This window comes from Haliaeetus leucocephalus, unplaced genomic scaffold (assembly GCF_000737465.1).
Source record: "Haliaeetus leucocephalus isolate CR32 unplaced genomic scaffold, Haliaeetus_leucocephalus-4.0 Scaffold555, whole genome shotgun sequence".
In the NCBI taxonomy this organism is placed as follows: domain Eukaryota; kingdom Metazoa; phylum Chordata; class Aves; order Accipitriformes; family Accipitridae; genus Haliaeetus; species Haliaeetus leucocephalus.
The window spans coordinates 19,517,370-19,544,801 of NW_010972991.1; the positions used below are offsets into that span (position 1 = coordinate 19,517,370).

At 42.3% G+C, this 27,432-nt stretch overlaps 1 protein-coding gene across 1 annotated transcript in view; it reads right to left on the bottom strand.

Annotated features, from left to right (window-relative positions):
• The window catches only part of SDC2 (syndecan 2), a 51,418-nt gene that overhangs the window by 8,558 nt on the left and 15,428 nt on the right, over positions 1–27,432 (bottom strand). Inside the window, exon 2 of the mRNA XM_010577142.1 lies at positions 3,124–3,235. Coding sequence (XP_010575444.1) covers positions 3,124–3,235 — 112 coding nt within the window. The remainder of the gene's footprint in view (positions 1–3,123; positions 3,236–27,432) is intronic.

Consider the following 27,432-nt stretch of genomic DNA (forward strand, 5'->3'; position numbering starts at 1 on the left):
CCCCCGCCCCCCGAACCACGGCCCCCCAGCCATGCCACCGCCTGTCACCCAGCCCCACGCCACACTGCCACTGGACTCTGAAACTGCCTTCCAGCCTTGGAGCATAACTTTGGCTTCCCGTTAGGTCAAGAGCCAAAGCAGATCTGCTCTTGTGTTTCTTGGAGGAGTTCCAACCCCACCACCGTACTTTCCTCCAGGAAGAGTCCCCAGTCACAATATCCGTCCAGGCCTAGTTCATCCCGAGCTAAACTTCTCAACTTGAGCTGCTATTGACTGAGAAGTATTAGGCTGGGGAATAGAAGAAGGGGAAGGGAAAATCTGCATGAGATTCTGATATATATAGTGCAGAGACTTGCCTGCCAGCAGTAAGTAAAGAGAAGACACAAGAACCAGACAGATAGTTTTCCAAAGAACTTGTAGATAAATCTAATAGAGATGGTACCTTTCCTTAACATAAGGGTAGTCACGCTGCTTAGCAGCTACTTCCAGGTACCTGCAAGACCAAGGCTCAGTTAAGACCTTTTATGCCAGAGGAAAAAGCAACAGTAGCTATAAAAGCATTTCAAGTTTTATATAGGCAGGAAAACTATTTTTACTCTTTTATTATTATGCTATATACGAACACTTGCACTAAAAAGAGTGATGACAGACTGAGGCATCTCCTCAGAGGTGGAGACTGCAAGAAGGAAATCATGGACTAACAAATTCACTACAGACTTTCTGCTTTTGATACAGGACAATCAGGAAGCAGCCATGGTTCTTTTGGAAACTTGACCAATGGATTCAGACTGAACACTTGAGCAAATGCACAACAGTAGCTGAATGTACATGAAGAATAAAGAGGCTATGAAAGGAAAGAAAAGAAAAAATTAGAACACCATCACCTTTTTTCCTCCTTACAGAAAGCCCTCAGCAAATTTCTAGTTTGAAATGTGTCATGCTTACAGTGACATTTGTCCATGTTAATGCTGCTTGTAGACCTGCGAGGGCATTAATGGTGGTGCTGACAATTCCTGTTTATCTCCAAAGGCCTGGTGGCAGCTAATAATTTTCATACCAAGGAAAGGCGTCAGCATGTTGTCATCTTGGATCTGTTTGCTTCGAGTGGAATTACATAGCAAGAAAACCACTCTTGTGTGGGAAGGCTCTTCCTGCTAGGAACACTACATCACTGAAGAGAGACACATTCAACATAATATGAGGAAAACTGATCATTGGTATATCTGCAGGACACTTTCTACTTCATAAAATAGAGATAGCAGTAAGTATAGAATGAGCAGGGCAGAGGGGATGCTAATTTGCTTCCCTTTTGAGTTTTTTTCTTACGTGAAAAAAGCTAGGCTCAGAGATTGCTCGGAAGATTATTTGAACTGAAGAGTTCTTCCTTTGCTCAAAAGATTTAGATTTTGGTACTGTCACATGAGCCCTCTGGAGGGGCATTCAACTAGTCCCAGTCTACAGTGAGACTTTTCCTGCTTTCTTGCAGGAAAGAGATTGTCAGAGGTAGCATGAGTGTGTGTTACGCACTCCATCTTCCACCCATGGCTCAAGGCTAAGCACAGGAAAAGAGAGAAAAGAAAGCCAAGGTGTTACTTTTGGTGAAGTCTGGATGTAGTTTCTGTCCTTCTGGTTCCGCTTTCATCACTGAGATGGTTTAATAAAATCTGAAGTCAGTTCTTGTATAGTCCTTTCCACTTCAAACCAGGGTTGCATTTTGAATCATCCAATTAGAAACAGCCAAACTCCACAGAGGGAGGAAATAAAACCAAAACAGACCATTCTCCATACTGCTATTTATTGTCAGCCTATCTCCTTTCCTGAAGCTTACAAAGTCACCTGAAGACATGACAGAATGAGATGCTAACTGAAAGGGCAATTTTCTCAGAGGTGAGAAATTTCCTTAGACAGTCCTGGTAACTGGATGAAATCACTGAGTAGTTAGGTTGAGTGGTTGGTTGTTGGTTTGGTTTTTTTTTTTCAAATGAAGTTAAATTTCCCCTCAAAGAAGCCTACAGCAAGGAGGCCTGATTAAGCCATTGATCACAATGGAACGTCAAATTCCCCCTATGGAGGACTCCCAAAACACAGGGTATTACCCAGGTGCCAGTGACTGATGGGCCTGAATTTGCCTGGCAGCACAATCAGATCTCTGCAGACTTCATTTTAACATATCTTTGAAACTCCAAAAGAAAGGAAAAACAAAAATCCATCCAAAAAATCTCAACTGTGGCTCACAACAGTAACAAAGACAAGGTGCTACAAGAAGGGCTTACCCTTCAAAAATTTACAAGTACATATAAATATCAAAGACAGATTACAAAAAGTGCAATAACAAAAAAATAAGTAACACACTTGGAAAATAAATGGGATTTCCACAACAGCTCGGCAAATGCTCACAACAATAAGGAAATTTCTCTTCCAGAACTACCATAAAATCCTGCACTTAACTTTTAATGGCTGGAGCCTCCCAGCTAGTCTAGAAGACACTCCACAAAGACGCTTTCTAAAAGAAATTATTAATGAGGTTTCACTGACAGTTTTTTGAAAAATGATGAGCTAGCTACATGCCTCTAATGGTGTTTAAGTCTGAGAAATCAGTATGTTATGTTTATGAATTTCTTTATTCGCTATATGGATGTAGTTACCTCAGAGAAAACTGTCATGCTTTTGGCAGTATCTAGACTTCCAAATTTAAAAGAACAATAACAAAAAAGAAGTGGACACCATGTTTACGTCAACCTGAATGCATATAAGAGAAAACAAGTTTGCTGCCACTATGTTTTCTTACAGACTACTAAATTAGCTTTATGCTATGGGAGAACTAAGCCTCCTCTAATCCTTATTTCTAAACTCCAGAGAGATCTACACAGAAACCAGAGGGACAGCAGAGAGAAAATAGTGCAGTGAAATGATGCAACTAAGGAGTAAGAGAAAAGAGCAGAAAGTTGATATTTAAAACAGTCCATAGGGATGCTCAGTGCTCTGTAAATAGAGAGCCAAGCACTCATGGTACGCACTGAAAGTATAATCTCCAACTTATAAAGGAAAACTGCACAGCTTTTCCTCAAATAATTGCACTACTTCTTACACTTTTTAAAATAAAATTGTGACATGTTGTCTCACCTGAACCTGACCCAGATGAATAATCATCATCATCAATTGGATAGACGCCTGATGCTTCTTCAACAGAGCTGTTGTCAAGGTATAAATCTTTATCAGAGGTCAAATCTGCTCTCTGGAAAACAGATAAGAGGGAATGGTTAAAAAGATAACAGTTCTCCAGCGTAACAATCTCTCAATCTTCTCTCCTATTTCCAAAGTTGATGATGGCACACTGAACAGTTTATACTTCCAGTTTATGCAATGCATTTGTCTAAGATGTTAAAGAAATTTGTAAAAATTACAGCATAAAAAAAAATCCAAGGCTGCACAATGAAAACTAAGAAACCACCTAATCTTTAGGAAGCAAGCCCCCTTCAAATCACTCTTCATCTCATTAAATGCATGAATGAATAAATGGGATTTGCAATATACTCTGCAGAGCTTCTGTAACAAGAGAGAAGCAAATCCTAGGATTGAAGCCCTCTGTCAGGATCTCAAATACACATACCTATAGGCTGTCACGTGAGGTCTGTCATTTGATCTCAAATGGGAAGCAACAAGAGCACGCATCAAAAACCATCTCAGAGGTATATCGAACCAAACCTCACAAAACTCTTTACAAGTTAGAATGAACAACTGGGACTACAGAATACAAATGTTTCCAAGACAGTGCTGTTGATTAAGGATTATGACATTTCCTGCCAGATCAGACAGCATATCTCCAAAATTCTGGTCAGGCAAGATGCTCCAATTCCTAAATGAACATTATTCTCATCCTAAATCCCAAACACAGCACTATACAAGCTACTAAGAAGAAAATGAACTTTATTCCAGCCAAAACCAGGACTTCCTAATGGGAGCCATGTATTGATGACTGAGAAGGTACCTGTTGCTATTACTACTATTACCTTTACCAGCATTTCTGTGAATGCCCATTTGCCATGACTTGTTGAAAAAGTATGGCAGTTGCAAATGGAGTTTTAAGTCAAAAAGCCAAATATCAAAATGCTATACCAAAATATATCTGTTCTGTATCTCATATAAGCACCCAAACCTGCTGCTCTGTGTCCTAAGGGTTTCCACCTTACTTTTTACTGCATGGCATTGATTGCCCATTTTATGCTACCCAACATTCACTGTAGCTTTCCTAAAGTGGTACCAAACTGTGAAAGGGGTAACTCCTGTATGGAAAGACCCACATCTGACTTTCTGAGGCAAATTTTTTCCCAGAGGTCTAAAAAATATTGTTGAAGACATTTGTGCCTTTTTTTTTTAGGAGGTTTTTGTCAACAGATTCCTCTTCTAAGCTTCTTCACAGCAGAAAACTGCTCTTCAGTTTGATCTACAATAAAAAATGATTCTTCATGGAAAGCAGAAAGGCCATCCTGCGTATTTCAGGGTAAAAAACCTTTGCACTGAGGGTACCTAAGACTTCTCTGAACAGCTCTGAACTAAAACAGTGTTACGGTGTTTTTCTTCTACAGAGGAAAAGAAAAACAACACAATACCTGGTCAAAGTCTACTCTTGCTATGGCAGCTTTTACCTGTGGGGTATGTGGGGGGAAAAAAAGCCCTGTTTTTAAGATAGGTTTACAAAAAGCCTGCTCTCATCTGCTGCTGCTAGTTCACACGGTCTGCCTGGAACTGGCTGCAGTCCAAAGCAGAAATTGAAGACAATGTCTGGTCACCATTAAATGACTTAATTCCTTTAAAAGATGTCTCCAAAGGAAGGCCTGAAGTAACTTGGTAGGTGTATAGATGGTATTGTAATTAAGACACAGCTGAGACTGTTTCCGTATAGGAAAACAACTCCCTGTCACAGGACAAATATCCTACTGTTGATCAGGCTGTCACAATGGACCAAACCCCTTCACATCATTTTACTTTCAGCCACAATTGTGGTACAAAACAGCCCACTCCTCAGTATCAGGCAGGAAAAAACAAAACATACTTAAAAGGAAATGCAGGTGGCTGACCATGAGTATAGAAAAGGCATACAATACTCAAAGGATATCAGAGGCAGTAAATGTTACCCAATGCCAAGCTGGGAAAAAAAATTGAAGACCTACCTGGAGAAATTTCCTAACAATGGAAATGCCAATAGCATGTGGCAACAGCTGAGAAACAGCCTGAGTTTGCAAATGTTAGTGAATGAAAACTAGTCTGCATGAGAACAGAAGTATCACACATCCATGCCCAGAATTTTTAGTGTTGAATAAACGTATGAACTTACGAATCAATTTATTCCCTAGGCCATTTCCCACATCTGTCTATATCAGAAGCAAACTTCGCAGAATTCAAAAAACAAACAAAATCCAAAACATCCCCCTGCTCCAAAACAAACAACCCTGTTTTCTTGCTCTTTCGAGCCTCACAGGACTCAGACAAGACACAAATGATCCCTGACAGTTCTTCTAAAGATTCAGTTTTTGTAAGACAGCTGAGCAGCTAACCCAACCCAGCCCAAGCTGCAAGCGCCTAGTCAGCCAGGCTCCCCACCATCATATTTACTCCCTTTCTTTCGATGAATTATGGCTTTTCAGCTGCCAAAAGCTCTCATTTCTAGCTATGCTGAGATGTTCTCAAGAGTTAAACCAGCTGAAAACAGAGGAACAGAAATGGAAGAAAAGCCTGGGTAGTTTTCAGCAGCAATTTGAGCATCCATTGTATTTTATTCTGGGGATGCAAAGATACAATGTGAAAAATTATTTAATATCTAGTATTGTGGATGGCACAACTCCATCAGAATGAGAAAACTATTCCCCACAGTCTTACAGATCCAGTACAATATTTACTGTAGGGAGAAATATATGGTATAGTGAACTCCAAATGCATTCAGATCAGACATCAAGCTCCACCTGAGTAAGATGCTCTGCAGCTTCTCTGGCCAGGGCCCCTTGCTTCAGCCTATTTCCAGTACAAATGATTCTCGTCTAGTAGAACTCAGGCAGGACAGGAGCACTCTCTCAAACCAAAGGCACAAAGAAGCATACCCAAGCTTAAAAATCCCCAAGCATTTGCACAGATAAATGCATTGCACTGTCCCTAAAGAGACTCTTTTGCAAGCTGGCTAATACACTTGGGGTAGGGGCACCCCCTGTACACTCACAGCTTGCATCTCTTTTCCCAGTTGCTCAGAAACATGTAGCTGCCTTAGGCCACTTGGAATGAAAACTGCCTTAAGGTTAAAAATAAAAAGAAAAGCCCAACAGTCAACAAGAAATGCACAGCCATTAAAAATAATTCTGTGAAGATTAAGCTTAGAAAAATGAGAGACGGTTAATGGAAATAAAAGAATTCTTCATGGTGCTTAAGTAAGTATCAAGCACTGAAGCCGAGCTTTGCAATTTTATGCTAAGTAAAAATAAATTTGATTTAATATTTGCTCTAGAAACATTTTCTCGCTTGTCAGCTGGGAATCCATGGGGGCCTGTGGACTACTTCCAGGGTGTTCACAAAAGACAAGTTGGAAAAACAAGTCTGTTGTCAGTAGGCTTGGACAGAGAAAGGTCTGTACTAGCACTTCAATATGCTTAGGAGGAAAAATAAAAAAGTTTGCAAATTCCAACTCCACAGATCTATTTTTAGTTATTATGAAGGCCAAATATTTAAGGGACTATTTCCTATGGCTAACAATTGAAATGAGGGCCCTCATGTCACTTTTATATAACAGCCTTATTTTCAGATCTACTAAAACGGCAGGAACACCAGGCAAGGATGTCTCTGTTATCAGGCCTTTAATCTGGCCCTGAAGCCACAAAAACTGCTCGTTACCTCTTGACAGAGATTGCATTCTCATCCATCATTGTTATCCCACTTACGTTTTTATTCCAAGAATATAATGCTGCAAAATCCTGTGACCTAAATACTTCACATGCTACATGCCAATGATCACTGATTCCTGTCTGGTTATTGACTACACTAGCATAAATCTAAATCTCATGGATGTAGTGTAGATTAGCACCCATTAAGTACTAGATAAAAGATACTCCCATACCAGTAATATGTTGAATTTGAAATCTCAATGTCTTTATTTTACTAAAACTTACATTTTAAGTTATTTTTTAATTCAATTAATTTAGATCATCCAGGACATACTTAAAAAAACCCCTCATTCTGACACTAAATGAGAGGAAAAAAAAAAAAGCAAAAAAGCTTTTTCTGACTCATCATCTCATGAAAGGCATAAATCATTCATCAAAATTACAATGGCAAAAAATTGGAAACAATCTTCAGACAATAGGAAGGTTGGGAAAGGATGGTGCACTTCATTAAAAAAAAAAAGTACAAAGTGCCCTGTCATAGCCATTCCCTTTTCCAGTGCTGCTGTTACAGTCAGTCTTCCCATTACGTGGGGATGATTTAGGAGTAAGACATTAAAGACTTTTTGTGCCATGTGGATGAAGCCAAGAAAGCTGGTGTGAGGAGCAGTGGAGAAGTAATGTCTACCATGGCTGTCGTGGCTGTTCGAAACTCAGACAGAAGAGCAATGAGTAACTGACATATGGAAGGAAACATTTTATTACTTACAGATGCACTCAAATTTCTGTTCTCTGCCTTTTTGGGTATATGCATGGGACAGAGAATTTGAGGTTTGCAGCTGGGTTATTAACGGTACATTGCCTCCCTTTTTCCCCAGATGGAAGTCTTTTAGATGTAACCCGTTTAGTATGCACAGAACCAGAGACTAATATTTTAAAAGTGATGTTAGATCAAAAATATCTAAGCCAGAAGGCTCTGAAAATTTGCAAGCATTACAGCTGTTGATTAGGCAGTGATCCGATATGTAAGAAGGAGAAAGAAAACAGATTTTCCTCTCCTATTAACAGATAGTGCTGTTCTATACATGCTTGTATAAAAGCATGCTCAGCTGGTCAGTCTGAGTTCACTGAAGTGATGCATTCTTCATACACACTACATTTTTGGAAAGCTAACTACCTGAATGCATTCACCTAAAGCCCGAGGGCCATTGCAGACTCCCATTGAAGGCTGGAGAAAAGGCAGTTGTGTGATGAAGAAGCTGTATTTCCCTCCAGGCTCCCTGCAAAAGGAACTACGATCTGCCACCCAACAGGAGTTAGTCCTAACAGACTTCAGCATTGCCAGCCCCGGAGCTGGCAGGTATCTTCCTATCATTGTTCACCATTTCTTTGCTTTACCTCATCACACCAGGAAAACTATTCCACTGGTGAGACTCTCCCATTAAGAGTTCATTAACCTTGTCCAGGAATAAGAGTCATGATTTTAAACAAAAAAATTCTACAGCGCCAAACTTGAAAATCAGATTTACACCCCAAAGCACTAGGTTTTTGCAGAGAAATGTGCTAACCAGAAGAGCATTCATCTTCCATTTCTCATCGTATTACTGGTTCTCAGAGATGAGCCTCTGCCGGCTCTGACAGCGCTCATCAGCCTCCTTCAGCTGGCACATCCCTATGCTGCCCACGTGTACCCTGCTACAACAACGTAATTTTGAAGGAGGATTTTACTTTACAAAGCATGTTTGCCACTAATTGTCTTAGTACAGATGCCTTTCTTTTGTTTCACTGATATGCCCTACAGCTGGGCACAGAAGAAAAGGAGAGAAGTAGTCCCCATTATTTCCTTTCAAGGTGGTGATGGCCATTTTTAAGGACTAGCAGGCCAAAGTCTTCCCAGCAAACCCCACCTCAGTGCACTGTGCCAACTGTGGTGGGGCGTTCAGCAGAAGTGGTGGTGGGAGGCACGGTGGTGGGCAGTTGTGGGATTTTTTGAGAAATAAGATGCTAATAATTAGTGATGTAATTTAAGTATAACCATCTAAGCACTCCCCATTTTCTTCCTTGGAGAAACCATACTGCCTGCACAATGGTGATGTCAGTGGAGTGGGTACTGGCTGCCGGAAAGCTGCACTACACCATGGTCTGGGTAACTGTGATCACAGCAAAAATATTATTTCCATAACAACAGGCCCCAGATTGAATTTTCCAAGTTTGAGAGCAAGGGTTTCATACAGAAGCCAACATCTGCATTGCTCATTTCCCCCGAATCATTTTGACATGGTTACCATCTCCCAGTTTTACCTCGGAACAGCTTAAAACCCTCCAAGCACTCTCCAAGGCTGCCGCCTTTCCGTGCCAGTCCTTCTGCTCATCCACGTGCCCAATGCGAAAACCAGCCTCACGATGGGAACTGCCTGGACCAAATTTGCAAAAGCCACCGCCTCCCCCACCGCTGGCTTTGCCAATTAAATAACAAGCTTTGATCGCGGTGACTCATTCCAGAGAGCTCGTTTCCAAAGGTATTTTTAAAATCTTAGAGGACGTTTGCTGCCCTTCTTCAGGTAAGGGTGGAAGAGTAAATCAGCTTTGTACGGGTGGCCCTACTAGTGCTGTTGTAAATCGGGTGTTTACCCGCGGGGACGGCGCCGGTGCCAGCAGCGGCGCAGCAGGCTGAGATCCTGTCTGGTGCAGTGCAGAGCCACTACCGTGGCTGGAGCACATGCCAGAAAGATTATTCACGCTCCTTGTACCTCATGCAGAAGAACTTCCTGATGCTGCACAAAACTATAGCTTTAGGCTTCCAATCCCTCACGACAGATAAAGAAAGGGTTTGACCGCTCGTGGCTGCCGAGGAAAGGCGGAGAGCCCAAAATAAACACAAGTACTGCAAACTGCTTCTACTACTGCTAGCATTCAACAATAGAGGAGTCTACCAAAAGAGCTGATTTACAGAGATTGCCTCATGTCAGAGCCAAGAGTCAAAATATGCTGGCTTTTAAGATGCGCACAGTCTGTTACGCCAGACTAATTACCAAAACAGAGGCGTATTTGACAGGGACGGCATTAATAAAACAGCTCTTGCTGGTGTCAGGCATTTCAGCAGTCTGTGTCATGGCTTGCACTAAAGAAAATACACGGCATCCATGGTGCTCACAGGGAAACGCTCCAAGGCAAAGAGCCCCCTGGGGTAAGGAGACACCAATAAGCCACCACCACGTCAGCTACTGTTCACTTACGGCCACGCACCAAAGAAATTACAGTGCTGCAGTTGATAGATTTAAGTTCGCACTCTTCACAAAGTCATAGAAACTCATGTGCCTGTTTTCTAACAGTCATCTGTGCCTTTAGAAATATTCCCTAATGTGTAATTACATGCCGTATGGTACATTATGTGATAACAGAACTTAAAACGATAACAGGAGAACTTGTTCAAGCTTAATTGAAAATGTTTTTCTTCCCATTATAAAGGCTCACAGATCCGTGTAGTGGGTCTTTGGCCTGCTTACAGCTTTGGAGCTGAGGCTTGTCCTGCCTTGAGGAGAAAGATAAACGTCCTCTAAAGTTCTGGCCTATTTGAGGTAAATTCCAATGCAAAAAGCTTCTATCTTTCCACTTCTTTTCACAGTCTGTGAAAATTTCCACTTGTGCATCATTTATCTACTAGATGCACGCAGAGACCAAACTTTAGTCTATTAATCTAATCCCTTGTCCAGAAACTGTGTTGCCCAGGGTGAGACAGAGGTTGCTGTATGAAGATGCAGGAGGGAGACGAGCAAGCAAGGCAGCAAGATCAGCCAGAGCTTTCTATCCTTACACACAAGTATCAACAGCACTATTTGTGATGAAGGACAGACCAAACAACTTGTTCGATGCTGTCCAACTACAACAGATATTTAGTAAATGAACAAAAAGAGATCCTCATCAATTACCCAACAGCCCTCCTAGGCCTCCTAGGCTATCCAGCTAGGCTCAAGCCCACGTGAAGTAGTATTAAAGGACTGCTAGCTGAGCGAGACCATAGTTGGGTCTGCCCCTACAAAAGATGCCTTAATCATCTACCCTGCAGAAGATGCCTACTTCTTCATTCAGTTACGCAGAATTTTCTGAAAAAACAAACCTTTACCTCTGTGGATCTCTGCCACCAGTATACCCCAGTGAAGAGCAGTTCTTCACTTGGGCAGAGTCTCCTCAGGAGAAGTCCCACAGCCTCATCTCACAGCTCAGCAAGTAAAAGCTACCTGGATCATAGGATATGCAACTACAGCATTTTATTTTCTTTCTCCAGCAATAAAGGTTTCCTGCAGTTCTGCAGCAGCTCGTGCTGAAAGCCCACTCTCGAGAGAGGACCAGACCTGTTGGTCCTTCCCCAGACGTACATCTGAGGACCTGCGTGGTCAGATCACCTCCACACAGGCTACCGGTTAGGACCAGGCGATCTTCCTAATTCAGTGACCACATAAACTTACTCCAACTTAAAAATGGTTACTTAGGAATGACAGAGGGGCAGGGCAAATCTGATATGCCAACCCAAGGAAACAGTACTGCTGTGCTGTTTACATGGACCCCCTGATTTGACACTGTATCACATTCCCTCACTCGGCACCGACAGGTCTTTCTCTCCTTGTAGGTGAAACCCAGAACTGAACGCTGCAGTTCAGTTGTCTCCTTTACCTTGAAAACCTCAAGACTGCCTAACAGTCAAGGTACAGTACACAGCAATTCTCATTTCCCACGTAAAAGCAGAAGTTTAATACCAAAGCTTCTCCGGGAATCCCAAAATTAAAAGATTGAAAGCCCTTTCAGCTTTCATGCCAAGCCATCAATTCATGCAAAGAACAGTTTATTCTTCAACTCTGCCTTTGACGTAGGCACGATACAACAGGGAAACTATTTTAGAATGGCTACAGCTGAATCAGCTTCCAAAGCGCTACTCCAGATTGAAATATTAAAGGGCAATGTGCAGGCGAAACAGCATCAGAAGCCAGCAGCCAGCAATGTGCATCACGGATTGATTTATCTCAATTAGCATAGCAATTTTCTGCACGTTTTCCAAAAAGCAGCCATTGGTTTCACCAAAAATAGGATCAAAACCACCATGCAAATCGTTGTCACAGCTCAAAATGCTAATCAGTTTTTTAAGGACACATCAGCCCATGTGCAGACAGGTTAAATTTAAGGCATAGCCGTGACCAAGAAGTTAAATGTGCTCCTTTGAAAATGCTGAATGAAGAGGTTAGCCTGTCTTTGAATTGCCAGTCACAAATTTGACAGTAACGGAAGAAGCAGGTAGCTTTTGGTATAGAGGTCATAACTAGATGTACCTGCCCCAGTCAGTGCTTTTAAATCTAACACGCACTGGCTCTTCTACGCACACCTCCCCTCTCCTTTCATGCTTTACTGATCCTTTTTCCTAATCAATCAGAAGAACTAACACTTATATTTTCCTCCCTCCTCTTGAGAATGTGGATGAATGATTAAAGCTGCCAGGGTAACCTCTTTGGCATGCATGCCAATAACTCCCCACCTAATAGCCTTTCCTCTGCCTCGCTGCCCTGGCCCACTGGTGATTACTGCAATCCCTTGAAGTGGTCAAATTGCAGGGCAGCCCCCATGGAAACCTATTTGGAGCTGTTCGAGCTCATACCAAAGAATGATGTTTTTAATACAGATTGTTCTTTTTAAAGCCCTACAAAAGCAGCTGTAATCAATCGTAGTGGGAGCACTGCAAACCTCCACCAGTTTCAAAAGCCCCATATTGATTCCTTTCCAGTCTGTGGATTTCAGCAAAATAACCCCATGTGAGGAACCCAGAATCAACTAATGTGAAATCATTTAAATTAAGATATTTTTGCCATTAGTAGCAAGAATTGGCAGTAAACTGTCTCAGTCAATTACATTCCTTTCGCATAAACAGGGAAATTACATATAAAACAAGTGTATTATTAAAGTTACATTTAGCACCAATTAAATATTACTAGCAAAGTTTATGTATGGCAACTGAAGTTTGTCAAAGATGAGGACGAATCAGACTTTACAGCTCAAGGAGTGAGCATTTCCAATTCTTGAATGCGTAATCTGTTATTCGCTAGGGACTTATTGAACAACAAGGTCTGCGAATCTCTCAGTGGACACTTCTGCTTGCCACCTGCAGTCAGAAGACTCATTTATTCAGGTAACTACTTTCAGGTAACTACTTCCAAATTGTTGGGTGGTGGCTGGAAGCACAGAGCTAGGGGATCAGTTTGTCCTCTGGCAGGAAAAGCACTAGTAAATCCAAAACTTGGTTAAATTAGGGCAAAAGCCATAATCTCTGAGGCCAAAAGGATAAATGGTACCACTGCTACTCTTTCCACTGGTGTAGTCTTCTCAGACAGAGACAGCAAACACAGAAAGCACTGAGCGACCAGGTACATCCTTGTGAGATACCTCTTCGTATCCCAGATCCCCAAACAGTAAGACAACAAAGATGACTTTACTGCTGTTGCCAGGTGCCAACTCCCACTCATCTCACTGGTCTACAAGATTAAGTTGTTGGATTCGGCACTCTGATCTCGTCTTACTTAACTGAATTTTTGCTACAAAGGCTTGGTGTTCATATCCTCTTTGATGCATACAAAGATAAGGAATGAGTTTACTTCAGATGGGATAAAGCATCACTCTAATAACTTCTACTATAAAAGCAGTTGAGTGAAATCAGAGATACAGCGGCTTGTACAGGCTACGTGGCTTCAGGAGCAGTCTTCTGTCTGGTATGCTGCCCTTCAGGCACGACTCCCCTCCTTCCACCAGGAAGAAGGAACTGGTGCATCACCGACTCAAGCCCACCTGACTCCCCAGCCAAAGACAACAGACAGGTTGGGCTGGGGCGGGGGGGGGGCATGGCACCCTGCCTGCAGCACCAGCCAACTTCCTAGCCAGGTGGGGCTGAGGCAAGAAGGAAGGGTTTTCCCTCCTGCCCTCCCTCCATCTTTGACTCTTCTGGTGGCTCCCTCGGGCTTGCAGCGCAGCATCATACTGGGCAAGGGAACCAAGGGGACGATTTCTTCTGAAGGCAAATACATCCCAGGGCTGCATTTGGAAACTAGATGGATATACTGAGCAGAATCACTAAAAGAGAATTTGAACTATATTGTTAGGAATTTCGGTTTTGCAGCTGCCTGACCCCACCCATATCAACTGCACAGCAAGAGAAAACGAGGCAGAGCCTCGGTGAGGCAGTCTGCTGTGAGCCTCCATACCTGCTCTAGGACACTTCCATGCACCATAATGATTAACATGCATTCATATTCCTGAGAAGAACCATCTGACATATGTCTGCTCTTAAAAATACCCACAAAAGTACATAGAAAGCATCAAGCTGAAACCGCATAATATAGGGTACACTAAACTAAAAGAGTTACTCCACGAGCAGTGGAAAGGCTGACACCTGATTTTCTACAGACGTTCCCCTCCTCACCAGAACCCCAGCTCCTGCCCCTTTCCCCTGTGCTACTCCCTCCTTATGAGCTGTGCATGTGGATGTGGCAGAACATGGATCTAACAACTCTGAAGAGGAACATATAGGAATTTCTCAAAATAGAAGTTTCAACTGGAATTACATAAGGGACCATCTTCAAACAGCACATTACAATTTTTTGGTTTAAAGCATGGTCAAAAAGCTGCTGCTTTAACTGAAGGATTAGTGAACTGGTAACATAATCTCTCCCAGTTATCACGATTGGCTACCTTTAATGAAAACTGGCTGAAATAAGCTTCATATTGATTACCTTCAGCTGATGTTTTAAAAATAATGCTACATAAAACTAGAATCAAAATAATTACATTCATAATGAAGGTAGGGATAAATTACACTCTACTGGATAACTTCCCTTGATTTGAAGGATAGCAAGCCAGGTAAGTTGTTTTACAGCATTTTTAACAGTCATAGATCTGACTGAAGAGTAAAATACAACAAAGACTCCTAATAGTATTAAATATCTGTTAACAAAGAACAACCCTTTCTTTCTAGCATTCATACTTTAAATCAGAGTTCTGCTGAAGGGAACAAAGATTTCAGTATTTCTATAGCCAAACTCCACATCTTCATAAAACTGTCCCAGCACCATCAATACAAGGTTAGCAGCCCTCTACAATCTTTACTGCCTTATCAACAGCCTAAAGCTTTTAAAAATCCATATGCCTACAAAACCTCCTGGAGCTGTTACACATTGAGGATTTCACAGCATTATTGACCTGGGCAGCCTCTTTATCCTCAGTAAGTTATTTTAAGCAACTTTCTGCCAGCAAGCAAGTCTCTTTGTTAGGCTTTGTCTGTATTATTGCTAAAGCACTGCTTACAATACAGCACAAAACGGGGCAGTACTAAGCAGAAATGAGAAAGGGGTCTGTCAAGTTCCCTTTTCATTTCTTTTTTTCTCCACTTTCCTGATATGCTTCTAATATCCTGTAGATCACTGCCCGGCTGCCAGGAATCTGGCTACGCACCTAAGCCACCTCCTGAGAGGGGGCAATGTGAATGCACAGCAGACAAAATAGACCAAATCCACATATTTTCCGGACCATGCTATTTAACTTGCACACTTTCTTTTGCCTTGTTGGCACTTACATCTCTCTCTCTCTCTCTCTCAGAAACAGAAGCTAGCAAGTGTATTTACCTACTGAGTAAGAAAACACATTACCTGGCTTAGGACGTGAGGAAGGGAAAAAGAAAAAGAAAGGTAAATTTCTCATACTTCAAACTCAAAACCCAAACACTCTGCTTTATTCTTAAATCCCGTATCAGATAAAGGTCTCCAGCTTGAGGACCATATTTCTGTGGCATGGTAGGAAAAGCAAACCTCAACTCAACACATATCAGCACACATCAAAAAGCAATCTCATGGTCTTCTGCAGGCTCATGCCTGGAGGTATCAACTGAGAAGGCCAGTGCTAGCGCAGCAGTCTTCCTTGGATTGTAATTTATGAATAGCCGCAGTCGAGCAGCCAGATCCACGCTGCTTCTACTTTCTTACTTATCAAAAATATTTACAGGGTGATCCATTTTGGGGAAGCAATTCTTGCACGTCCTTTTACTTTGAAGTTTCTGGAAGGTTGTTTGGCCAGTGACCCATACTACTCCTTGGTGTCATAAGAATGACTAAGACCTACCCTGTTTTAATCCAAAGGCATACTATAAAATGCACTCAAGTGACTTCCCACACAGGCACTGAGAGATTTAGATTTGATACCAACTTCTGTATCACACTTGATAACTAGACTCTCAGCTGAGGGCCAAGACATGCAGAGGAAGCTGCCCTGGGAGAAGGGTAAAAGAAAGAGATTTAAACTGATACAAATTGAGTCCACAAAATCTCTGCTAGTGATATTTTATTTCTGGATGTTGGATCAACTTTCCTATTTCCTTGTTAAACCTGTACCTTGCAGAGTGAATAGAAAGAACAGATGTTTTCTAAAGTCATCAATTCAGTAAAGTTTGCAAATACCACAAAACCACCTTCTAAGCAATGTCTTACAGAAGCAACTAATTCAGCACTGGCAGCTTTATGCTACTTAACATGGTTAAGTGTTGGCAAAAATAGTGGACACAATAGATAAGTAACCTGTCAACCCTGAGTTATTCTAGATAAAGCACAAATGTATTCCAGTTATCTGCACCTTATTTCTGACAGTTCTGCTTCAAAAATACAGCACATAATCTGCTCCATACAGCCGTCAATCAAATGGACAAATTTTCTTAAAGTTTCATTGCAGATATGTCCAAAGCAATTGCACTTTACAAGGCTTTCCCCAGATTAATAACAAAAGTTTAATTCAAACCACAGGGTTTTCTCTGGAAGCAATAAAAAAGGTTGCTACACTGATGGCATTAGAAAGCTGCTTAGTTCCCGTTTCTGTTTGCTTCAGTAAAAGGGTCACTTGGCACTCAGAAATGGAACAAGCAAAAAGGGGTTTCATCAGCCTAAGTGTTACAAATGTTGGCTGCTTAATAGACCTGACCTCGCACAAACCTGCTCACCTCCCTGGGTCCTGGGAGCTTAAAAAAAAATCCGAGGACAAAGAGGGGAGGTGTAAAGACTCGGCTTAGGGAGACCATACGGCAAGACATTCAGATCTGCCACAGCAAGACAACACAGAATAGTTTTGCAACATTACTAGTACACTTGCATATGTATATCTAAGAAAACAGAGAGGTCAAGGACTGTTTCAAATGAGAGCAATGCAACGTGAAACGACATTTTAACATATGCATCTATACAGGTAGATAGAATGCACCTGTAATGTGGCTTTGCTAGAAAGTGCAGAGGAGTTTTCTATCGTGTAATAATATTGTATTTAAGTTCTGAAATCAGACATTTTGATCAAGAATAAACCTTTCCTCACAGGGCAGGGCATGACATGTGTAAATCAGGTTTTCTTACAAACATACATGAGCAAATTAGATCAAGAACTTGTTGATAAATACCATTCTGCAAATAATACAAATGGAGGCAGCTTTTTATGGCATGTTGGGGAAGACAACTATAAGGAGACAATTGCAGCATGGTACATCATGGCAAGCAGTATTTGTTTACTCGCTTTGACCAGACAGAAGAGATCAGAAAGGTACTTTCATATGCCATTTTCAGGGACAATAATTGAATGAAGGCAGACAATGACCAGGAAGCATTTGAGAACTGAGAAGGTGAAGATCATTCCTGCTGAAAACTCAATTCATGTCTGTAGCTGACGCCTCTTCTTAAAATTCACTCAGAAGTTCATTCGACTTCATAACGACACGATAAACAAAGACCATTAGACAGAAGAATGCAACAGCTACTGTCATTTTGATAAAGCAGAGTCATCAGCTCATTTCATTTCTTTTAAAAAATGAGTCCATAGTGGACACATCCCATGAAAACTAATGATACTCATCCAGTGAAACACGTAGCTGCACTTCACTTGTAGAAAAATTGGCTTACCAAGATAAACCGGCACCCCAAGAGTTTGCTGTGCTGAAACTGCTCGCTTAACAGCTGACAGAAACTGAAGGCCCCGGTCCAGCTCCTGGCAGGGGCTGTCCGTCCTCCATTAATTACGTGTGCGCACACATAGGCTCGTGCTGCAGTCCCCCAGGGAAGCCTCTGATGGGCTGCGAGAGCAGATTACTACTGGCTTACGGCTCAGATACAGCACGTTATGCAACCGAAAGGCTTAACAAGCCTCCATTTCATTCTTTTAAAATTAGTTTGAAGGGGGGAAAAATGAACGGTTGTGAAGAACAACGCCAAAAAGGTGACATAAACCCCCCAAAACACAGCGCAAAGCTGTGGGATAACGCCTCGGTTTTCAATGACCGGGGTGAGGGCAGAGTCAGGAGGCTCTGCTGACAGCCCCACCTGCCACAAAGCCTGCCGGAAAGCCAGGACTCGCTCTTTATTTTCTGCTCAAACACCATGTCCTCCATGAGCCTGTTCACAATTTTGAAAAGAAAGACCAGGCCACGCTCTGCAAGTCTAATGTTATTGAAATCTGCTTTGGAGGTCACTCCATCTTCTACAGCAGGCCACGGAGCAGGAGGGAGAGGGAAGGGTCTGTCCCACCTGCCCCGTGGCCCAGGGCACCGGCAGCCATCAGGGCCCGGGGACGCTGCCGCTCCTCACACGGACCGGCTCGGCGGCCGCCGGCTTCGGGCAGGCAGCACACGGTGCCAGGAGCCAAAGGCGACCCGGCAGGCAAGTAGCGGCCTGCCTTTACAGACAATGCAGTGTTTTCTTCATTACTTTCCCAGTAGGGCCGGTTTGAAGTGGCACACCATTTGCATTCAGAGTGAAAAACCTCATTTTGTCATCGGAAAGCTGAGGAGAAGTTTCCAGTGAGCTGTCCCCGGGCACACACCCGCTGGACGTTAACTCCTCCCAGCCTGCTTTGTACCAGCTCTGCAGCAAGTCCAGCTAGCACTGACCAGCCAACGGGGCCTGGTTTTTCGAAACCTCATTTTGTGAGGACGAAAGGGGGTTGTGCTCTTCCCCTCTCTGTGCTCATTACAGCCACAGTTCAGAGGCAACACAAAATGGAAAGCGCTTGGTTTTGTAACAGCCAACTGCAGTCCGTCAGCATTTGCTGAAGCAAAGTATAAAAGTGGCACTTTTAAAGATTTGACCACAAAACCTCACTGAGGGACAGGCTGCAATAGTACTGCTTTTTTTGTCTTTTCTTTTTTAAACCAATACATGAGATTCAAATAAAGGGATCGTTTAGGATACCTCACACCACCCCTCCACCTTATACTATCTTAGGAAATCAACTTAACATCCTATTATTGATTTATAACCAGTATCCTATATATCCTAAGATATATCTTATCCTATTAGCAATTTATAATCAGCCCTATCATTTGAAAGTTAAAGCTCACGTTCACCAAAGGAGTCACTAAAAGGAGCAAGCTTCTCCCTCACTTCCAAGCCTACTCCGCTGGATCGTGCAGCTGAAGGTTTCTGTTTTGCCGGAGAAGGTTGTCATTCATGACATTATGCAGCACTGAAGGAGCCAAACAGATTAAATGGACATCTGCCTTTCTAGTCTGCTATAAAAGTGGTTTAATACCAAGCAGTGTTTAAACAGTAAAACTGTCTGCAATTGCTGCTCTATAATCTGTGAGTAATCAATCAATCTCAACACTGAGCTTCCATTACTGCTTCTCTGCAAGCAGCTGGAAAAATTTCCAGGGCACATACTCCTTGTTTATACCCCAATGCTAAAGAGGAATTAAACACAGATTCAGTTTGTATTCACAGTGATCCTGGCACACGTCAAGTCTCAGGCTTGTATTTTCAAGCAAAGCACAGAAGATACCGTGAAACCTCCACTTATGGCAGCTATTTGCCATGTTACTTCCCTTCTGAATGCATTATTGCAGTAAATACCCTGAGGGCTTGCCAAAGCAAAGCAGAGTATCCCACCAGAGCCCTCATCCTCCCACTCTTTGAAACCTCAGCACCTCAGAAGAAAGCACAGGACGCAGCTGTGGTCCCGTGCCGCCCATGGAGCTTGGCTGCTTTGGCTTGAAGCCATCCCAAGCAACAGCATCAAACTTGACATCTTTTTCAGACTTGTTGCTTGATGTTGTAATGACTGTGGGATTACGACCGTAGTGTTGGGGATTCAAAGGCTTACTTCTTTTAACAACGTAATCTGTGTTGACACGTTTTGGTTAAGATGGAAGTATCCCTCGCTCTCAGAGCTACCAGACCCTGCCAGCAAAAGCTATGCATGCCAGCAGCTGATGTCCCTACTCAAGAAAACTAAAGGTGTTACCATTTAAGCAGGGGAAGACCAAGAAGGAGACGTGGGCACTCTAGCCCAGGCATGGGATTCAGGTTGGAGCGAGGCCAGAGCTAAAGACAGGTAGCTCTCCCTTGCAACAGGGTCGCACCCGGATTACCCCACTTCCCCAGTGGGACATCGACAGGCCCAGGCCATCTCCCTTACATGAGAGATGGCTTCCAGAGTGGATTAATGATGAACCTTTTCATGTTCCTTTATTCTGCCATGCATAGGTTGTTGCAAAGTGCTCTCTAACATGGTATATAAAGCATATGACTAATATCCATCACCTGCTTGCCCCTTCATCCCCTCCCAAAAGCCAGGATTTCACATGGGAGAGCCCCTTGCTTTATCTGGAGTGGGCGGACAGGTTATCCCACAAATGCACAAGTTACATCATTCAATTTAGATGTGGCAAAAGTGAAATCGGTTCTCCATAACAGCGATATCAGTCACTGATTTCACACCTCTCAGCTGACAACTAGTTTAAAGGCAGCTCCTGCCCCATGTATTTATTCATCAATACATTCTGAGCTTCCAGCAAGGGCCCAGCATGGCAGCTGGTCAGGACAAGGAGCCCAGCAGGAGGGCACTGCTCCTCGCAACGCCGGTGCTCAGCTCTGCTGCTGACTGCAACCACCCAACCTCGATGGTGCCTCCTGCATGGGCTGGGGGTTTCAGCTGGCCTGGTGAAAAGTGCCATGGCCTAAAACATAACATCAGCCTCAGATGAAATGTAAAGTATTTTTCAAACGTTATCTGCACCTACTCCTACTCTCTGTGTCCCTCTCCGCTTGGCACAGGGAGGCAAAGGATCAAAGTGAGTCCCCAAAGAGTCATATGCACATTCCTTTCCCTCTCAATATCTCTGTACAATTAGCATAATCACTACAAATAGACTTCACTTGTAATTTTGAACTCACTGGCCTCATGCTGGATTATCGAATTCAGGGCTTTACTACAGCAGCACTCTCAGATGAGACTAAGAAGATGGAGAGACAGAAAGTCACTGTGTATTTCAAGCACCTAACTTTACTTCAATTCAGAGTAGCTAAATTTAGGACCAAAAGGTCCTTCTACAGATCAATGAAGAGAGGTATACTCCTCCAGAGGGCTGTTCACAGCCCTGATTTTATGTCTGAATTCAGACTCCTAAGTTAACAGTTAACAGCTGAACAGTCCTTCCAACACATGTTAAGCAAGGGAGTCAATCTCTAACTGAAATGGCACCTATAATGTCAGGTTCCAGTAGGTCTGAATGAGTTTTGGAATAAAACAGTAGAGAGGCACATTGTAAAGCCAGCAGATCTTCTGCATTTTCCAAGGGAACAATTACTGTGACAACAGCACATTTATGAGACTCAGAAAGAAACCTCAGTATCTCAGTGCTGCCATAAGATGCGCTGGAAAAAAACCAAACCCCACGACTTCAGGCTGCAGACCCGTATTTTTGCAGCTGATGGTTCCAATAAGAGACCTCTGTTTATTTGTAATGACACCATGTAACCCAACCAAGTAGGTGACTCGTCCCTGGACTGGGACAGCCGGGACTCATTTCTCTGGATGCTTTACAAAGGAGGAAAAAAAATCAAACGCAGCATAATTCCTGATAGCAGAGCATGAGGCAGCTGTATTTCTCTGGTCATATACAACAGCAGCTATTTCAGCTCTGAAGTATATAAGCACCCGGACATCACCGTCATGCAACTAAATGCGCGGACCTGGCTATATAGAAAACCACTTCTGCTGTCTAATTAGCACAGTACTATGTGCCAAAAAAATTCTTCCAGGTAAACTTTTTTCCTCTTAATGCTGCTCATAGTCGCTTGATGACTGCTATGAAAGTTAGATTGTTCCACACTTGGAGCACTGCAACTCTCTTCCAGTTGTTAATTCTACCCTGGACAGTCATTAAATGAAAGGTAACATATATCATCAGATCCTTTCTCAATACCATCCAGGGTGTAGAGGAGAATGCATGCTGAACATAATGCTTTAGAAATAAGATTTTCCACGTGCCACTTTGAGAAATGGAAACCAAAGGAGTAGCTGCATTACGATACAGTAATCAAAATCCACAAGATACACAACTATTCAAACTTGTGCTATCTCGGAAGGACGTAATGGTTTGTAAAACCTGCAGACTGTGTATTTTATTTTATTTTCTCATGCACAATGAGAATGAAGTGTAATCTATTAAGGCTTAAAATTAAACATTCCATATCTATCATGCAATGAGACAGAAACCAGTCAAACCAGTTCAAAATTCACAGTTCTTTTCTATGTAAAAGAGGATTGTATACCTATCAATTACAGTATAGCAGAAAAATTGACCTAAGGCCAACATGTAAATGTGAGATGTGCTTATGTTAAAAAGTGCTTGAAATTGCTGGTAATTATACACCTATTCTACCTACAAACAATAAGGACCTATTCCCTCAGCATAAGACAGCACTCCAGTTCCTATTCCTGTGTCACCTTCTTCTCTTTCAAGCCAGGCTATTGATAAATGCCCACACAGTATGAAAACTCCCTAAGGATACCTGCATATAATGCACTTACAGACAATGGTGTCCTGGTCAGCAAGATGAAATTACCTTACAGTGGCTTAGAAAACCTTCCGAGAGGGACATATTGTCCTAATGTAATAGGAGGCTGTGGGAACAAACAAGCTGAGAACAAAACAAGACAATTATACAAAAGCAACTTCACAGCTAACATCTGAGAGGCAATTACAGGATATCAGTGTGCTTCCTGGCCCCAAGCTGAAGTCAGCAATAGGGGAAAAGGAAAAGAGAGAAAGCACACACAAGCATGGAAAATTTAAAACCCATTCCTGGAGAGGCCCAGCTACCCAGAGGGACAGGCTTAAAGCAAAGGATTCAGCTCCAAAGACACCTACTTTTAGGCAGGCGTTTGCCTTGAGCTCAGTGTCCAAAATCCTATTTTAATCAGTGGGAAATCTAGTCAATGCAGCCAGGGGAGCCCTGTTGAGCTTCCTAAACACGGGGACGTATCACTGCTTGGGATGCCTCAGGCACCCTGCCTTGTCCCCAGCTCCTGCTCCAGATGGACGTGTGCCTCCTGCAGGCCCCGTTGCACCTTCCAGGACTGTGCGAACCTCCCAGTGCTGGAAGGCATCTCAAATGGCACAAAAAGGTAAGGTTTTTTTCTTCTCTGTCCCATGCTGGGAGGGAAGGAGCTGCAGGCAGAAGGAGGCTGTCTACGAATCAGGGACTGGTCTGTGGCATACAAGACAAAGGACCTTGAATGAAGGTTGTGCAGGTGTCTGAAACTTCTGAAACACTCAGCTTTGTAACCTCAGCACACACTCCCTATACACAGGTATTGAATACAACATGAACAAAGCCTGGCTTATCACCCTTCAGTGACAGCAGCTCCTGCACAGCAGGGCAAGCTTTGGACACAGCTCCAGGGTGTCACCCAACAGGTCTTCCAGAGTCCACTTATACCACCTAGAAACATCTAGGATGACGAGGTCCACACTAAACCTCCAGATGCTTCTCACAACGTCAGATGTCAACACAGACTTCCGTATCCCATGTGTGCAAGACAATTACACCGGATACAAGAACTACTCTCAAGAATTTTTTTCTCTCAGGTTGCCTTTTTTAAAAATGCCAAGCACAGAAAAAGAAAGTTTCCAAACCTTCAAAGCTAATTTAAATAACCTGTTCCTTGTAGACGTGAGAACACTAACATCTTTGTAACACAAATCTATTAGACAATTTTTCTAATAAATAGAAAACCAAGAACCCCAATCTTTGCCTTCCTCACCACAACTTAAGAGTTGCTTAAACTGGTTCCCCTTGCTGCTGTGGGAAAGACCCTGAGAACCAGCAACAGCTCCTGCACCAGTGAAGGGGCACATCTAAGCTGTGCAGCACCCTGTTGAGCTCTCCTACAGATTACTAAATTCCACGCATCCCCTGCCGCCTCTGACACATCCATGTTGGAGGCTGTGGGAGAGCAGGCTGCTGCAGCAGCCACAGCTTCTTGTGGAAGGAACAATCCTCATCCCCTTTTGCCATGGTGAAATGCTGACAAGGGCATGGTGAGAAAGAGGAGGGCACCCTTCTCACCAGGCTTGTGCTGTGCTGGCTCTGCAGTGAGAGATCAGCATTTTCATCAGCCCTGGGCTCCACAGCTACACAGAAAACCATTTTCAGTCTTATGCCTGTAGACACAGGCATGGGATTAGAAGATGTCACTTAGTCGTACCTACAGCATAAGAGCTGGAGAAAATATTCTGATTTGGAGCAAGCTTTACTATCATTTCAGTGTACGTAGCTATGAGGTGATTTGCACAGATTTACATGTAGCTTTTCAGCAGTTCTCAGCCACATGGTCCCTTTGCAAAACTAAGGCAAGTCTTCAGAGGACATTATAAAGGACTTGCAGGCTGAAATCCTGAACTGGATCTTATATTAGATGGGCAGTTGAAGACAGCAGAGTGAAGCATTACCTATGTTAAAACACCTGTTGATCTTTTACTTCCAGAGTTTCTCATTGTACATACCACCAGCCATATTTACACAGAGATTAGCAGAAAATCTTGCTTAACAACTCGTTCTTTCTGCAAAGCCAGAAAGACCTGTCCAGGCAGGATTTGCCAAGGCTGATGCATTATTACTGATGTTTCCCTCTTGGCTGATTAAGCCAGAAATTGGCCAGGCAGAGGAGTTGATAGTAGCTCTTCCCTCCTCATCATTGATGAAAGCTCCAAATAAAGCTTCCAAAATAGATGCTACTACGACATGTTTAGGGTATAGGCACACCCCAAAACCTCATAAACCAACAAGAGGGCTTTTGTTCTCTTGACTAAAGGCCAAGCATTTCAGAGCACTCCAGAAAAAAAAAAAAAAGCTAACCAGAAAGACTACCTATTTCCTTCCTTCCCAGGCTCTCAAAAACAGTAGCAATGGTATTTGTCTTCAACCATAAATCAGACTGCCTACTAAGACACTGCAGCATAGTATGTAGAATGTAATTTGTACAGGCAGTCAAAAAAAAAAAAATAAATGCACGACTGTACTCCATACTGCACTCACTTCTATTAAAAATAGGCATTTTGCTTTACTGCAATAATTCTAAAGGGGATAAAAGGACAATTTTAGAAAAAAAAAACAAAACAACTCTATACATAACACACACACACACAAAAAAAACCCCTCCCAAAATCCAGCCACCACCAAGGAAGGACAAGTCCCAGATTTTAATTTCTTTATATGCCTGAGGTCTGTGATTAAGTTAAACATAGGAGCAATTAACTTCTGTGCAAGTAACACGTAAGCTTTACTGCATATACAACTAGAAAGCCTTGACAGCTTCCTACAGAACAGGCATTCCCACAGGGGCTTTTAATTTCTTTTAAATACAAGTACTTCTTGTGAGGAACAGAAAACAATACACAAACTCCTCACAACAGCTTGAGGATCACAACACGGGCTGTGGGGGACAGAGGGAGGTTTAGAAAACTTGCATATACTTCTGAATTTCCTTGATTTTCACATGAAGCATAGTTGCTGCAATAACAACAGTCACAGATAACTAGAACTCATCAGCAACCTGCATACTCTATGTATGTTCCATCCTTTCAAGGCAGAAAACATATTCCCAGTTTAAACTTGCTCAATGAGCTCTATTATCTGGGCCTAAAATTTTTTCTATGTGAAGCAAGACAACATCTCAATGTTTCTCCTGCTTTCAAACACACAGGCAAGATTTATCTGTGTCTTGCTGATACTGCCTTGAACCAGTAGCATTGAATCAAATGTCTTTTATTTTAGGAAGGAATGAGCATTATTTTCAAAATTGATACAGCATAAGTACTATGCATAAATTTAGACTTACTTATTTGGGGGTAACTTTGCTCAATAGCAAAATCCTAAGGCTGCTTCTGACAACAGGAAAAAAAACCCTTTATTTTGTTGGAACCTCTAACAGAGATGGAACTGCTCTTCAGCATCTGTAATGAAACCCACCTTGTGTGGGTTGAACACACAGCACTGGTAATACTACTGCCCTTGAAAGAAGCAGCCTTCTATTATGGAAACCTGTTTCTAGTCATTACTGATGAGAGAGGAAGAAGAAAAGTTTAGCTAAATTCAGGCTTTAGCATATTCCTCTAAGGTTATAGGTTGCTGAAATGCTGAAGCCAAACCAGAGAGGATTTTTTCCCCCCTTGGAAATAATTAAATCACATTAGAAAAATTAAAAAGAAATTAGAGCAGAGGTAGCCTACGAACCTATCGTTTATATTGGACACTAACTGAAAAAGATAGAAAACCAAATAAGTTTAGGAAAACATTAACCTTAATTACACTGTGAAAATCCATGGCCATTAAACAATCATCCACATCTGATACTTACCTTATTATGTGCCTTAAGTAAAACTGAGTACCTAGCTCAAGGGAATCCCTGCTTAAAAATTAAACATAAGTAAACTGAAGCACAATAAGCCTCCATGATTTAAAGGCAATACTCTTAAGTACAGTCATGAAACAAAAGTCGTACTACCGCATCTCATTTGAGATTGCGTTTAGAAAGATACACCATTAGAGGACTGAATGTATTAGCAGAGAATGCAGCAATTCCTGCTAAGCTGTTTGATAGAAACCAGGCACTGATATAACCTAATCTGTACAACTTCCCATTAGCAATACCACTTCCTAAAAGGAAGGCATTAAGGTTGAAGGGCTCTCACAGCAACTACCGCAGTTCACTATATAGAGCAAAGCAAATCTAGCAGAATTACTTTTCTAAAAGGTAAAATGGTCATCCCAAGATGTCTTTCCAAATCAGAATTATTTAACGCTCCTTACTAGAGACGGACTTGTAGCATACTATAGAATTTGCAAGTAATTTAGTTATTTACTTTTTACAGGCGCTCAAATGGGACTTGTTAACCAGTCCCCCTCCTTCTACCTTAGCTCTTGGCCATGCTGAAGGCAACACTGCTGTCACTTCTGGTTTAGATAAAGAGACCTCAGTGCTCACTCAGTGCTGTGGCAAGAAATACTCTGACACAGTGTGGATCTGTATTTTTATCTCTCCACAATCTCACTGAAGACTACAGCTTGCTTTTACACAGCTGAAGTATCACGTTTTAGCAAGGAGGCCGTAACACTAAGCTCTTAGTACTCACCTCTCTTGAAACTCAGCTTACCAAGAAAAAAATGCTCCCCTCTTATTAGCTTTTTTTTTATGAGATAGCTATTCATAGATTCCTGAAATACCTGCAATT